At 41.8% G+C, this 15,031-nt stretch overlaps 1 protein-coding gene across 6 annotated transcripts in view; it reads left to right on the top strand.

The window, feature by feature from the left end:
• Positions 1-15,031, top strand: part of FGD4 (FYVE, RhoGEF and PH domain containing 4) — a 113,328-nt gene that overhangs the window by 65,763 nt on the left and 32,534 nt on the right. For 5 of the 6 annotated variants that reach the window (XM_082240479.1, XM_082240484.1, XM_082240481.1 and 2 more), the window contains exons 2-3: positions 4,750-4,911; positions 13,342-13,522. In XM_082240479.1, coding sequence (XP_082096605.1) covers positions 4,750-4,911; positions 13,342-13,522 — 343 coding nt within the window. The remainder of the gene's footprint in view (positions 1-4,749; positions 4,912-13,341; positions 13,523-15,031) is intronic. The other variant, XM_082240483.1, reaches the window with a different exon arrangement.

Below are 15,031 nucleotides of genomic sequence, written 5' to 3'. Positions count from 1 at the left end.
CCACATTCTCTCCTGAGCAACTTCACAAACTTTAGTTGAGGTGGCCTCAGTAAAGCTAAATGCCCAAAAGAAATCTCTTTCTGTCAAATTGTACTTTCTAACAAGAGCACTTTGAAGTTTGAAGTGGTCCTCTGCAGATAGAGTGATTTACAAGCCTATACAGTACAGGAAGATCCATACATGCAATTAAGTGTTTTTGTGTTGGTTGCTTCAGCAGAAACCTGTTAAATTGCAACATGTGTTTGAAGCACTGAAAGGAAGGGTTTATGGTTTACTGTTTTAGTTTGGGAAGTGGCACTTTTGCAGTATAAATCCTTATACTGCAAAATTGGCATTGTAAATACAAACCCTAAATAAGAGAGTGCATTCATATAGAGGATGTACACCACAGTTTTGTCACTGAAATTGATCCTTCCCTCTCTTCCTTTCCAAAAAGGAGCTATTAACAATGGTGTCTTACTTGTGACTACATCAGTGCAGGATTTCCATTCTCACAATGGTTTATTCAACATTTCGTTTTCCTTGCACATGTCTTTCTAATGTTGGTATAAGGGCTTTCTTTTTTAAATTGTGTCTTAAGTTATAAATGACACAATCCAGTCCATTAACTTTTAGTAGCTACTGCTGCCTAACATAGCTTAAGGTTCCAACCCATATCGTCCTCTATGTCACATTTGCTGATGTCACTATTAGGAAATTCATTCTACATATTGTGCTGGCCTCTTGTTGAGTACAGGTAGCCAAATTCTGCAGCTGTTCTCTCAGATCATCACATGACAGTGCCCATCTATTGTTTTTACAGCTGCATTTGTGTCATATTTTTCCTAATATCTGACAGAATTTTGGAACACTTTTCTTTTAAATGAAGTTCTCCTTAATATTGTTCATCTAGCCAAAGACATTCCCTTAGCTGAACTGATGTAATTGTTTTCTGTCTTGCAGTGTAAAGCCTAAGCAAAATTGTCATGTGCAGCTCTGGGGTGGAACGGAGACAGTAGAAAGTTTTTGCTAAAGTAGTCAAAATGGTGTGCCTTGGAAAATACACAAAGCTAAGGATGTGCAAAGGGTTTACAAAGGGGGTATTTAAATCTGTAAATTGTCCTCGTGAATTGACAGTGACTATTGATAGTGTAATAAGAAGTGTAATTCTTATTGGTGACTTCTAAATTATTTGGTAGCTGTAGTGCCATAAATTCTGCCTTGTCTATTAAATCTCAGCAAACAAATGCAGCCTTCTATGTACTAACCTTGAACATTTCTGCTCATTTTAGCATTTTAAGGCAGCACAGATTTAAAGAGATAGAAAATGCTGAGATACTTGAAATTGTGCGAACTTAGACCCGATCACTTTGTGGTTATGTAAAGTCACAAGGTGAAATCTCAAATGAATTTTCTGCATTTTGCCAAAATATTTCCCCCCAGTTTATACAACACAAGCTTCATTTTCTTATACATTTAAAATATATAAAGAAGCAATTATCATTATCCAGTTCTGAAAATAAATGCTAATGTTTGGAATAAATGCAGTATTTTTCCTTACTGTTTAGGGAAGCTTTTAACGTTTGAGGCATTATTGTATTTTAATATTTGGTTTGAAGCTGCCCAGAGTGGCTGGTGTGTGTGTGTGTGTGTGTATAATAATAATAATAATAATTATTCCCCGTAGGAAAAATCCCTGTTGAAGTCTAATACTGCAAACGCAGACAAAAACAGTTTTAAAACAAAAATTAAAATATGTAATGTGAATGAACTAAGCATAACAGAATATGCCCAGCACTGGCATATATCAAATATTAGTTATGAATCAAATACTGAAATATTAAAATAAGAAATTAATGAAAATGCATATAAAACTGGAAATGGTTCTGTCCAAATGGTCTTCCTCGACAGTACAACAAAATAACACAAAATTCTAGCCTGTCCTACTAGCATATTTGTTTGTTTGTTTTATAAAAGATGATTAAATAATAATAATAATAATAATAATAATAATAATAATAATAATAATAATAAATTTTATTTATATCCCGCCCTCCCCAGCCGAAGCTGGGCTCAGGGCGGCTAACAACACTCAAAATAACTCAACATTCTAAAACATTCATTATAAAATTAATTAAATCAAATTAAAATCAAATTAATGGCAACCATCAAGCAAAATTTTGTGCAGATTGCCAGAGGAGGGGGTCAGGCTGCGCCCTGACAAAAGGCCTGGTGGAACAGCTCTGTCTTGCAGGCCCTGCGGAAGGATGTCAAGTCCTGCAGGGCCCTAGTCTCTTGTGACAGAGCGTTCCACCAGATTGGAGCCGCGGCCGAGAAGGCCCTGGCTCTAGTTGAGGCCAGCCTAACCTCTCTGAGGCCTGGGATCTTTATATTTACACAGTATTCAAGAATAGCAGGACCAAAATCAAATTTGTATAATGCGTAAATGTAGTTAAAGTATACTGTTGAGATGACAAATCCATAGATGGAGCAGCAAAAGGTTGACCTAAAATGCTAACTCCATCTGAAGTCAAATGGCCCAGTCAAATGGATAGAACAATAAACTATTCAAAAATCTGGAGCGACTCTGTAAAAGATATTCCATTCTTTTAGCAGTGGGCACCAAGAAATAAGTATTCAAGGGTAAAGGTAAAGGAAAGGACCCCTGGATGGTTAAGTCCAGTCAAACTTAGCTATGGGGTGCGGCGCTCATCTTGCTTTCAGGCCAAGGGAGCCGGCATTTGTCCGCAGAGAACTTTCTGGGTCATGTGGCCAGCATGACTAAACAGCTTCTGGTGCAACGGGACACCATGACGAGTAGCAGAGTGCACAGAAATGCCATTTACCTTCCCGCCACAGCGGTACCTATTTATCTATTCACGCTGGTATGCTTTCAAACTGCTAGGTTGGCAGAAGGTGGGAGGGAGTGATGGGAGCTCATCCCATCATGCGGACTCGAACTGCCAACCTTCCAATTGGCAAGCCCAAGAGGTTCACTGATTTAGACCACAGCGCCACCCGCTCCCTTATTCAAGAGTAAAAAGTCTAAATCAAAGCAAACAGCCTAATCTTTTCAAAAACTACTGCTGAAAAAGATAATGCTGAAAAATGTCTCTCATTACTGGTACAGTGGTGCCTCACAAGACGAAATTAATTCGTTCCGCAAGTCTCTTCGTCTTGCGGTTTTTTCGTCTTGCGATGCACGGTTTCCCATAGGAATGCATTGAAAATCAATTAATGCGTTCCTAGGGAAACCGCCTTCAGACCAGGTCCAGGGACAGTCTGTCCCCGGACCTCTTCTGAAGGCGGGGGGGGGGGGGACAAGGGCTTTTCTTCCCACCCCCAGCATTTTAAAAAACCCTGGGACAGCGGAGGACTTCTCCGCTGTCCGGGCAATCTTAAAATGCTGGCGGGCAGCATTTTAAAATCACCCCGGGACAGCGGAGGACTTCTCCGCTGTCCGGGGCGATTTAAAAGCCCCTGGGAAGGCAGGCAGGGGGGACAAAGACTTTTGCCCCCCGCCAGCCTTCAGAAGGTGTTCCCGCCCCCCGCCCCGCTTCGGAGCACCGTTCCGAAGCGGGGCGGTGGGGGAAGGTGTTCCCGCCCCCCCGCCCCGCTTTGGAGCACCGTTCTGAAGCCGGGCGGTGGGGGAAGGTGTTCCCGTCCCCCCGCCCGGCTTCGGAGCACCGGGAGAAGTGATCTCCCCGCAGCCACTTGCTTCAAAAGAGGTCCGGGGGCAGCGGGAAGCGCTTCCCGCTGCCCCCGGACCTCTTTTGAAGCAAGGGGCGGTGGGGAGAAGCGATCTCCCCGCCGCCCCTTGCTTCAAAAGAGAAGACCCGCTGTCCCCGGGGCAAGCTTCGTTTTGCGAAGCAAGCCCATAGGGAAATTTGTATTGCGAGGCAACTCGAAAACGAAAAAACCTTTCGTTTTGCGAGTTTTTCGTCTCGCGAGGCGTTCGTCTTGCGGGGTACCACTGTATGGTGGTTAGTACTTTGTGAAGAAAGAAAAAAATACAATTTGTGAGTAAAGGGTAGCAGATACAAAATTCGCCCAAATGACCAATGGTAAGATGTTGAAGGACCAGTTAAGAGAAATTAATATAAAACAGGGTTTTATATTTAACTTGTTTACTGTGAATGATTCCCATGATTCCTCTATGGATGGCCAATTCTGATTAATTATTTTCATGGCTGTGGAGTATCATTCCCGAGCCACTTAATGCAGAGCTTTTACTCTGAAAGTTGCCTTCAAGAAAAGGTCTCCAGAGTCAGTGGAAATTGAGACTTGTCTGGCAATCATACTTATGGCCTGTAAAACCACTGGGCAATGTGACTATTAGGTAGTGGACAGAAGGATAAACTATCAGCCCAATTCCCAAGGCTGTCTTTTAACACACTTTTTTGATGTAGTAGAAGCTGAGATTAATTTGCTCTTGCATAATTATAACAAACACATTACAGCCACAACTGGAAATTTTGAACGTTTTCGCAGCTTGCTGTAAAAATGAGAAATCACCAGCCTCTTTGAGCATTGGGCTCTCCAATACCATGCATAGTTTCAAATTCCACTGAAATGCACTCTCCTAAAAGTGCATGCAGAAGTTAGGCTTATCCAGGTTTTCCAAGTTATTGCTCCATATTGTAAGAGGAGATAAACCACTCTGAACTCGGCTATTAACACGGAACATAATTTCTTCCCATCTTCCTTATATGAGCTAGCAAGGAAGTCCATATGTTCAGTCATGTTCACAGTTGCCTTTTCTCCTTCCAGGTGGCAGCACATGTCCAAAGATCTTCATAACTCCACTGTGCACGACAAGCAGCACAACTAGACTGTATGAGCCAAACATTGGCAATGAGGTGGCTCAGAAAATAAATGGAATCGTACCAGAGAAGCCATCTCCACAGCCAGTTTCAATTCCAAAACCACAAGGTCAGTACCCCTTCATATCTGTGACCAGCTGTTGACTCTCGGAGGCCACCAAGTCAAGTACCTTTACCAAATATGCAGTATTTTGTGACACAAATAAAATGGCTCACTCACACACACTAACTGATCAGGTTTTGTGAGATTGTGGATGCATTGTGGTGAAAATAGCAAGGGATGGATACAATTCTTGTCTTATTTGTTTATTTGTTTATTTATACTGCCCTATGCCCTATAAATACTGCCCTATACCCGGAAGTCTCAGGGCGGTTCACAGAATAAAATCAAAATATAAAACCACAAAATAAAAATAAAAACAACCCAATGACGCCCCCTCAAGCCCCCATTACATTTTAAAAGGGCATAGGATGTCAGTCAAATCAACCAACAGCCTGGTTAAAAAGGAACTTTTTTGTCTGGCGCCTAAAGGTGTATAATGAAGGCGCCAGGCGAACTTCCCTGTGGAGAGTATTCCACAGACAGGGAGCCACTGCAGAGAAGGCCTTGTTCTCGTGTTGCCACCCTCTGGACCTCTTGAGGAGGCGGCACATGAAGGAGGTCCTCAGAAGATGATCTCGGGGTCCGGGTAGGTTCATATGCAAAGTGATGGTCAAAACCAGCACTTTAAATTGGGCCCAGAAACTAATTGGTAAGCAGTGCAGTCAGACCAGGATCGGTGTAATATGCTCACACCGTCTTGCTCTGGTGAGCAACCTGGCCTCTGAATTCCACACCAGCTGAAGTTTCTGAACCATCTTCAAATGGCACTGCAGGCCTATTTGCCGTAAAGACAATTCCTCCAACTTGCTAATTGAGGAAAACTTAGGGCATTTTCTTTATTCTGTATGTTTGTTCAATCAAAGGTCTGCCCTGAATGGAGTGGGAAATATTCAAAGGGTGTCTTTGCTATTCCAGATCTGTTCTGGCAACAAACAACAGGCCCTGACCTGGTTTTGTAGAGTGTTAGTTGATACTTGGTTTCTTTCTGAAAAGCAGCTTTAAATCTCTGGAAACCAATTGTATCATTTTATATAACTATTGAGTCCCCACCCAGCATGGAAAAACAAATCCAGGGAAAAAAATGTGTGCAATGTTTAAACTTGCTTTAACTTTTTTTTTTTTTTAAACATTATATTGCTGCTATCTGAAGCAAACAACTACATAAATTTAGCCTGGAAGATGTTAGTTATTACGATTCAGGGGTGCAAATAGGGCCTTAGAAAAGGGCAAGAGTTTTTGGAGCAAGTTTCCTAGTTCTTTACCAGAGTTAAGGCTTGGATCCATGGATCCATGAATGAAGTTCACAGAATGAAAGCTTCTTTTCTCTTCACTCTGTAGCCAATTGTGCCCCTGGATAATGCCTCACCATGGTTCCCTTTTGAACCATGTGGGATGGTATGCTGTCCACAGCTGTGTAGGCCTAATCATCCTATATCACATGTATCTCCAGAGAGGTTTTTAGGGGTGGCGTAGGTGGCTGTGGCCAACTTATTTCAGCATTTGTTTAGCCTTTAAAACAAGGCACAGTGTGTGTGTTTACAGTGTTTGCTAAGGTGAAACAACATGTGCATACAGCTTAGCATGACCTCAAAGTAAGTGACACAGAGTAGTCTTTAAGGGTTTTTGGTCCTAAACTAAATGGTTAGTCTAACCAAATTCCTGGAACAGCTTGCACTTTCATAATAATGTAAACAGAAACATGAGGATAGGCAGTCTGCTGTATTTCTATTACTTTGAAGTTTTGTAATACAATGGCTCAAAATAATGGACTTGTCGTCCCAGTCCTGTACTATCTGTTCTAACAATTCTTGTAACAATGGGATGGGATATGTTTAATATTTAAGTGTTTAGTCAGAAATTTTGTTTAGACAAACAGTGAGTTAGGAGGGACATGACAGAGGTGTATATGATGAAATAGATAGAAGTTTTCTAGTAAAATACTAGAACCTGAAGTCATCTAATGAAGCTGAATGGTACAATGTTCAGGACAGACAAAAGCAGTATTTGGTAGCAAATTCCATAGTTTAACAATGCAATATATATATTGCAATCACTATATATTTGGTAGCAAATTCCATAGTTTAACAATGCAATATATATGTATATGTATATATATATATATGTATATGTATATGTATATGTATATGTATATGTATATATATATATATGTAATCATTAAACTATGGAATTTGCTACCAAATATATAGTAATGATTGAGGGACACGGGTGGCGCTGTGGTCTAAACCATAGGGCCTAGGGCTTGCCGATCAGAAGGTTGGCAGTTCGAATCTCTGCGACGGGGTAAGCTCCCATTGTTTGGTCCCAGCTCCTGCCCACCTAGCAGTTTGAAAGCACGTCAAAGTGCAAGTAGATAAATAGGTACCACTCCGGCGGGAAGGTAAACAGCATTTCTGTGCACTGCTCTGGTTCGTCAGAAGCAGCTTAGTCATGCTGGCCACATGACCCGAAAAAATTGTGTGCGGACAAACGCTGGCTCCCTCGGCCTATAGAGCGAGATGAGCGCGCAACCCCAGAGTCATCCACGACTGGACCAGATGGTCAGGGGTACCTTTACTTTTATATAGTGATGATCACTAGTGTGGACTGCTTTTAAAAGATCAGACAGTTTACTGGAGTATAAAGCTTTCTGTAGCTATTAGTCAAGCATGACTGTCTTCAGATACTTCAGTATCTCAGATGATATTCCTCAGAATATGAGTTGCTGGGAACTCTGTCTGTGGGCATTTCCTTCTTGAGGAGGTTTCCCCATGAGATGTGACTCATGAAATACTAATTGTGCATCTGTAGAAATGGTTTTATTGTTTTTAGTCTTTGTAGGAATGGAATAAGTTAGTTTTTGTTTCCTTTCATTTTATCTTGAACTTATCCAGAATTCTTGCTTTTGGGGAAAAACCAAAGCTCAGAAACTAGAAACTTCAAGGCCAAAATTTAGAATAAGTCTCAAACTATAAATATTTAGGAATGGCGTTCCAGGCATCAGGATCCAACAAAATTCATATTAACTCAAATGGGTGTGCCGGAGAAAGATCTGCAAATGTTATCCTTAAATTTTTTAGAACTCAAGGGGGGTTTTATGTCCCGCGACACTAAAATTATATAAAGCCAAAACGTTGGCACAGCTCCTTTACGGATCCTTTCTGGGCCCACATCCCTCCTCTTTCATTCCCCTTGAAAGAGTGCAATCCAAACTCCTCAGAGCCCTGCTGCAAGTTCCCAAGATGCGTTTCAAATGCATGGGTCAGACTAGAAACAGGGATGATGAAAAGCTCATATTAGTTTAACATCAATATATAAGTGGCTAACTCTGAAACTGCTCCCCCCCCCCCCCGAGGAATAGCTCCATTGATTCTGAGCGACCAGTTTCAGTCTGGCTGGCAGACAGCAGTCTTAAACACTCTTCAGAAAGTGGGCCTTGCTCCCCAAACCCTCATAAGTATGGGCCTGGGCCAAGCTAGATCAATGGTTAGGCAAAGAATCATGGACATAGAGAGACAACAGGACTGTACAAGGGTCCTTGATTATAAAATCATAGAAAACAGGAGATACATAGCTGCTCCAGCAGCATATCTCTACTTCCTCACATCCAGAAATGCAAGAAGGGCTTTCACTCTTGCTAGAAGCTCAGCCTTGCCCTCACCGGTTCTGGAAGGCTCCTACGGAAGAGTCCCATACGCACAGAGACTTTGCGCCTGCTCATTAGGGGAAACAGGAAGCCAGGAAACACATATTTTTGTAGATGTCCTTTTTATGTTGAGATTCGTAGAGACACCATTGACCCTTTGCTGAAGAGGCTTGTTGACCTTCCCAGACAAGTCTAAACTTAATTCTCTCCTCTTAGGATCACAAGACGACTCAGCTATTAGCCAGATTCTGAGCCCAAATTTATAGGCACAAGTCATCCTCTAGAATAAAATAGCTTACTAGGGAAAAGCTGAAGTCACCCTTGGGGTGCCTCAGGGTCAGTTTTTATGGTAGCCCAAATCTCACTTGTATATATCTCAATTTTAATTCATGAGCTACTGCTGCAATCTGCTCCAATTGTATATTTTGTCTTTATGAACGCTGTCATTATTGTGTTAATACGAGCTGGTCTTTGACCGTAATAAATTATCTTATCTTATCTTGAACTTATCAATGGTTTCAGGCTGTGAAACAGTTTATTAAATAAAGTAAGTAAGTTGTTGGCCGCCATGAGAACCGGATGCTAGACTAGATGGGTCCTGCTTTTAACATTCTTCACCCTGCTCAAGATGCTTTCTGTATGATACAGCTTTGTTATCATTAACACCATCTAAGCTTCTGCTACTTCCATTCAGACTTATTTCCTAGGATTGTTCTGTGGCCTCCTTGTTTCTCAGCCATGTTGGTGGCTTTGAGTTCTCCTCCAACCCCCTTACATTTTATCGTCTCTCTCTGTTAGCTAGCTGTTCGATTTCATGGCAATTAGCTGATGTTCACTGGCCTAGATCTGCCTGTCATTTCTAGAGAAAACACAGAGTAGCAAACAGCTCAGTCTCTAACAGCATGCAGGTGGATGTCAAAGCAGATTCGAAGAACACTGACAGATAAAACAGCTATAATGAGCAATTACAACAGTTCAAAGAAAAACAGGGGGGTGATGGCTGTCCCTCCATAATATTTTCTTAAGTTTTCAGAAGACTTCCATTAACATGGGGAGTAGGAGGGTCAGTTACAGATGCTTCGTTACAGAAAGAAACACTTGGTTTTGATCCTGCTGGGATGCTTGTAGGGATTGTGATTTTTGTTACAATTATTTTTTAGAATCCTGTTCATTTGCTCTCCATGCTGGACTGATTTTCTTAAGCTATTGTGAGTCCTGAGCATGTGTTTGTGTGTGCATACATAAACTTTTTCATGAGCTTACAGGTGACTTGGTCCTCAGAAAATACCCATTTGTCACAGGTTATAGTTGTACTTCGCAAAGGTTGCCACACAAGGCATGTGACCGACCACCTCTGGCTTGCCAAAGTTTTGAGGTTTTGTTTTTTTTATTTTAACATTTTGACTCTTTGATTGGGTTTAGAATTCAGGGACCTGGTAGACCATGGTTCAAAACCCCACTGAGCCATGAAGCTTACTGAGCAACCTTGGGCCAATTGCTGCCTCTTAGCCTAACCACCTCACAGGTTTGCTGTTGGGATTAAATGAGGAGGAAGAAAACCATGTATGCCACCTTGCACTCCTTAGAATTCAGGGACCTGGTAGACCATGGTTCAAAACCCCACTGAGCCATGAAGCTTACTGAGCAACCTTGGGCCAATTGCTGCCTCTTAGCCTAACCACCTCACAGGTTTGCTGTTGGGATTAAATGAGGAGGAAGAAAACCATGTATGCCACCTTGCACTCCTTGAAGAAAAGGTGTGATGCAGTAAGTGCAATAAATAAACTGGAGAGAGACAGCGGCTTCAGCTGGGAAATTCCTTTCTTCTTCTTCTGGCAGCTGCGTATGTAGCCTACAAGCTGTATTCCATAACCCCTGATGTGTTGAGAAGCACTATTGAGGTATCTGATCAAGGCCTGTATTTTAAAATGAGCTTAAAGATATATTTGCAAATGTTTGTATGTTTCATGCCAGGCATAAAGCAGCTGGCTAAGTACTTTGGCAGTTGTTTATCTTCCTGCTCTCCTGAAAAGGGCCCCCCTGATTTATAGCAGTACCAGGAGACAAGTTTCTCAAAGTTGTAAAAGGGAAATACAGGCTGGGAGCAAAGGTTACATTGACCCTACAAATTACAGAATACAATCAAGCTGCAAAAACACTAATTAAGAGTTGGTAAATAGTAAGATTTATTGTTTAACAGAAAATAATACCATGTGCCTCCCATCAGACTCGAGCCATATTTTCCTAAGGTTAAAGGGCAAGAGCTAATGGGAAAAGCATCTGGCTACGTGTCTGACATTTATGGATAGAAGGAAATATAGCTCTTTGTCTCCCATAAAAGGTAATAGGAAGTGGGTGTATCTTTTATGATTGGTTCTAGCAAACAGCCAATAGGAATTTCAACCAGGCTGATTGGACAGAGGCAGCCAAAGGAGGAGCAAGGGGGCTGGGCTGAGGAAATATAAGTGCTGGCCATCAGGGCTGAAGTGGGCAGAGCTTTTGGTAACCATATACCACTGTGCCTATCATTTATTTGTCTGACAAATTATTATTTTAATTTCTCTATTGCTGCGTTGAATATTTCATTCCAGCTAAGCGTTAACCACAAGCAGGGTGCTACACTATCTCCCCCTGTGTGTGTGAAAGAGAGAGAGGGATAGCAGCAGCATTCAAAATTAGCTGGGCGCCAGTTGTGTTTTGCGACAGGCAGCTGGCCTTTTGTGATGAAGTAGAGATATCTGGTTGCCAGGTTTGGCCCTTAACTTCTCCATCTGGCTAGCTTGTGTGGCTGTGATGCCACACCACTCAGCTGGTCTGTTGGGCAGCACAGCACCATAAGATATGCCTCTTTTGGTGTTGCGCTGCCCCACAAATCAGCTAATCCATGTGGTAGCGCAGCACCAAGAGACGTGTGTCTTTTGGTGCCGCACTTCCCCACAGACCATTTGCTTCGTAATCTTGCACACACAAAAAATGCACCTAGGCATATCATTGTGGTGACTATAGCCTAGATTTAAGGTGCTATTTGGCTCCTAGATTTTATATCTCAGTTTCTAACACTGAGAGACAGACAAACAGAGACTTGCCCATGACTTACTTGGATTGTGGAATATGCTTTGCTTGTTCCTCTCCCTGATTCAGGGTTGAGCCTTGGTGCTTGGGTGTGTGTGTTTAACTTCAAATCCATGCCCCATCAATGTGTCCATTGGTGGTATTTTCTTCTGTAGTGACTATAGGTTTACATTTATATACCATTTGATTGTAATAAAACCTCAAAGTGGTTTAAAATAAAGGGAGTGGCCTGTTTTGAGTTATTGCTCAGCCCTGGAAAGAGCTTATTAGGCTAGAAATTACCTCTGAGCATATGCAGAGTGCTCTTCCTTGCTGTTGAATAAATACTTGGTACTGTATTCATAAAGCCATTATTGAATGTTTAGAGTGTTTTGCATATATTATCTCAGTTATCCTTGCAACAGTCCTGTAAGGCCATTATTATAATTCTCGTATTGCAAATGTTTGAGAGAATGCAGAGGCTGAGAGGATGGCTTTCCTAAGGTCACGTAGTAAGTTGGAAAAGGTTGTAGAGCATCTGCCTTGTATGCAGAAATTCCCAGGTTCAGTGGACTGGCACCTGCAGCTAGGGCTGGATATGTCCTTTGCCCAAAATTCTGGAGTGCCACTGCCAGTCAGTGAGCTAGATAGACCAATAGCCTGGTTTTATGTATGACACCTTCCTATGTTCCCATTTCATAGCAGAGATGGGCTCTGAGGTGGGGTCTTTTTCATTCACATCGTCTTATGCAAGCCTGTGTACTTTGTACAGAAGAAGTTGCTCTCTGGCGAATTTTGGATTGCAGGCCAGGGAGAATTTTGTACATGGCATTGAGATAATTTTGAAAGAAATTGTTGGACAAGGCACATCTTAGTACAAAGGCAGAGAAGCCAAAGAGGAAGGAGTTGTGGCTCGCAAAAACCTGGAGCTGCTTCAGCTGTAGGAGGTTCCAGAACATTATTTTACAGTATCAAATCATCTGTGGGCTTTGTGGGTTAGCCTTGCTGCTGTGCTCATTAGTTATACATCTCTCGATGAAGTTGTGGAGGCTGGACACGAGGCAGATCTTGCTTAAGTACCTAAGAAGATGGGGTGTGTGTGTGGGTGTGTGAGTGAGAGAGAGAGAGAATAGACAGAGTACAACATTTATTTTCATTTACCCCAATTGTACGGGGGTTCTGTTCCTGGCCACCCCATGCATCACTGGGATCCCCCGTTCCACCCTGTCCCCTTTCGGTGCTGAAAACAGCATGTGTGTCAATGGGAGCGCACGTGCTCATCACGCACAAGTGGGGAGTTGCCTGTATTTATTTATTTTCATATAATTTATATATCACTTGATTATATAAAACAACAAAAACACCCACAAACCGGTTTACAGAAAGAATGAAACAATAAAATTACCAGTAAAAAGAGCTATTAAAAACATTTAAATAATAATTAAAATCAGCTAAAAATGTATTAAAACACATGTAAACCTTCTACATATCTGGGCAGGCACTGAAAAGAGTAGAGTTAAGGCAGGGTGTACAGAGTACAGTTTTTGTGTTTATAATAATAGCAGTGTTTATAATAATAACAGAGCTTTCCTGAAAATAAAAAAACCAGGAAATCTGGTGGTTTTGGAAAGGGTTTTAAGAATCCCATAGGCCTTTCTGGGAGTCACAGTGTTGAACAGCTTTGATATATGAAATGCCTCCAAATGCAAAATACAGTATAGTATGTTCCTTTTTCTTCACAGTGCCTCCAAAGCCATTACATCTGCAGAATTCACAGTCATCCATTGCCCACCAAACCCCCAGGCATAAAGCTTTACATTCTACGAAGCCAAGAATGGAGGAAGTTACACCTACCTCTTCTTGCGTATCTAAAGAAAAAACTAGTAAAGTGTCTGATCTCATCAGTCATTTTGAAGGAGGCAGGTAAACAAGTTTGTTTCATTTTTATTCAAAAGGGTACAGATTAAAAGAAGCATAAGTGACAGTGAATGAGGAACTGGTGTGTGCTCCACTTTTATAGCATAGATGGATGGTTGTGTTCTAGTGAAATGCAAAATTGGGAAGCTGATACGTTTCTTAAGGCTATATATTATTCCTTTGTCTCTCCTTTATATTGGGCCAACTTGTTCATTCTGCACACCAGGTATCTTCTTGCTAGTCAAATAAATGGGTCTATATATTGGTTATGGATGTCAAAGGCTTGCATTCCGTTCCTTTAGATAGGGCAGTCTAACTCTCTTACAGTCTTTCTCCACGCTATCCATCTGTCACTCACTCTGATTCCGTTCACCATGCCACCACACTTGGCTGCTATCACTCATGCTTCTGCTCCATTAAACACTCACACTCGAACAGTTATCCAGATTTGATTTCCCATGACAATGAGGATTGATTATTATATAAACAACACGGTTTCAGTTATGGCACCCATAACCATATTTAAAATACCAGAACAGTTACCAATATTTGTGAAGATGGATTTCACAACTTAGATGTGGGTTATGTTCTGAGGATTGCGCCTAAAGCCAAAATTGTGTATAGTCAAAACACATTGGGTACAGTGGAAGGTGCAATTGCCAAAGTCTTTCCCCCTGGATGCCCGCCCCCTTTATATATTTTTTTTGTCAAGCTCGTAAAGCTGAATGCGCACAAGTTAAAAGTTAAATGTGCATCAGTTGTGTTTTTACTGTACTGTACTGTACTGTACGAACTCCGCAAAAGCGGAAGTAGTGTCCCAGTTTGTGAACTTTACCTCGGTCTAAGAATGTAAGCCGAACGGTGGAAGGGCACTGGCAGCGGGAGGCCTCATTAGGGCAAGTGCGCCTTGGCTTAAGAACAGTTTCAGTTTAAGAACAGACTTCCGGAACGGATTAAGTTCATAAACCGAGGTACCACAGTATATTATTATAGAAAGATTCAGAAACAGGATGCAGTACGATTTGTATCAGATTGTAAATCTTAGTTTGTAAACTAGTGTAAAAAAAAGTATTCAAAAAGTAACTATAACAGAATTGCTTTTATAATATACTACTTCAATAACCCAGAATAGACTTTTAAATTTTACTGGGAATCCACTCCCAGGCACCAGTTCTTAAAGTTACAGTCCTTAAAACTAGTGTGAATATGAGTCATTCGGACCAGTATCCTCCCAACAGGACCAGTAGCCCTTTGGACCCTTAGCTTCTAAGCCATTTTATCCCCAACCAGCTTGCTTAGGCAGTTAGCTGGGGATAAAAAGGTGACATGCCTTGCCTGCAGCATCCAAGCTTCCCAGGTGGTCTCCCATCCAGGTACTGGCTTGCTTGGAGCAGAATGGCTGCAGGTACCAGCGACTGTGCCTTATGCATGCCACACACAAAAAAGCTGGCTGTGAGAAGAAGATGGTGTACCTGTGGAAGTGGGCTCTGTTCTGAAGTATGGAGTGTTGCTAGG

Source organism: Podarcis vaucheri, assembly GCF_965113315.1.
Source record: "Podarcis vaucheri genome assembly, chromosome: 10".
In the NCBI taxonomy this organism is placed as follows: Eukaryota; Metazoa; Chordata; class Lepidosauria; order Squamata; family Lacertidae; genus Podarcis; species Podarcis vaucheri.
The sequence above is the reverse complement of the archived record's forward strand: the minus strand, read 5'-3'. Positions and strand labels throughout refer to the sequence as shown.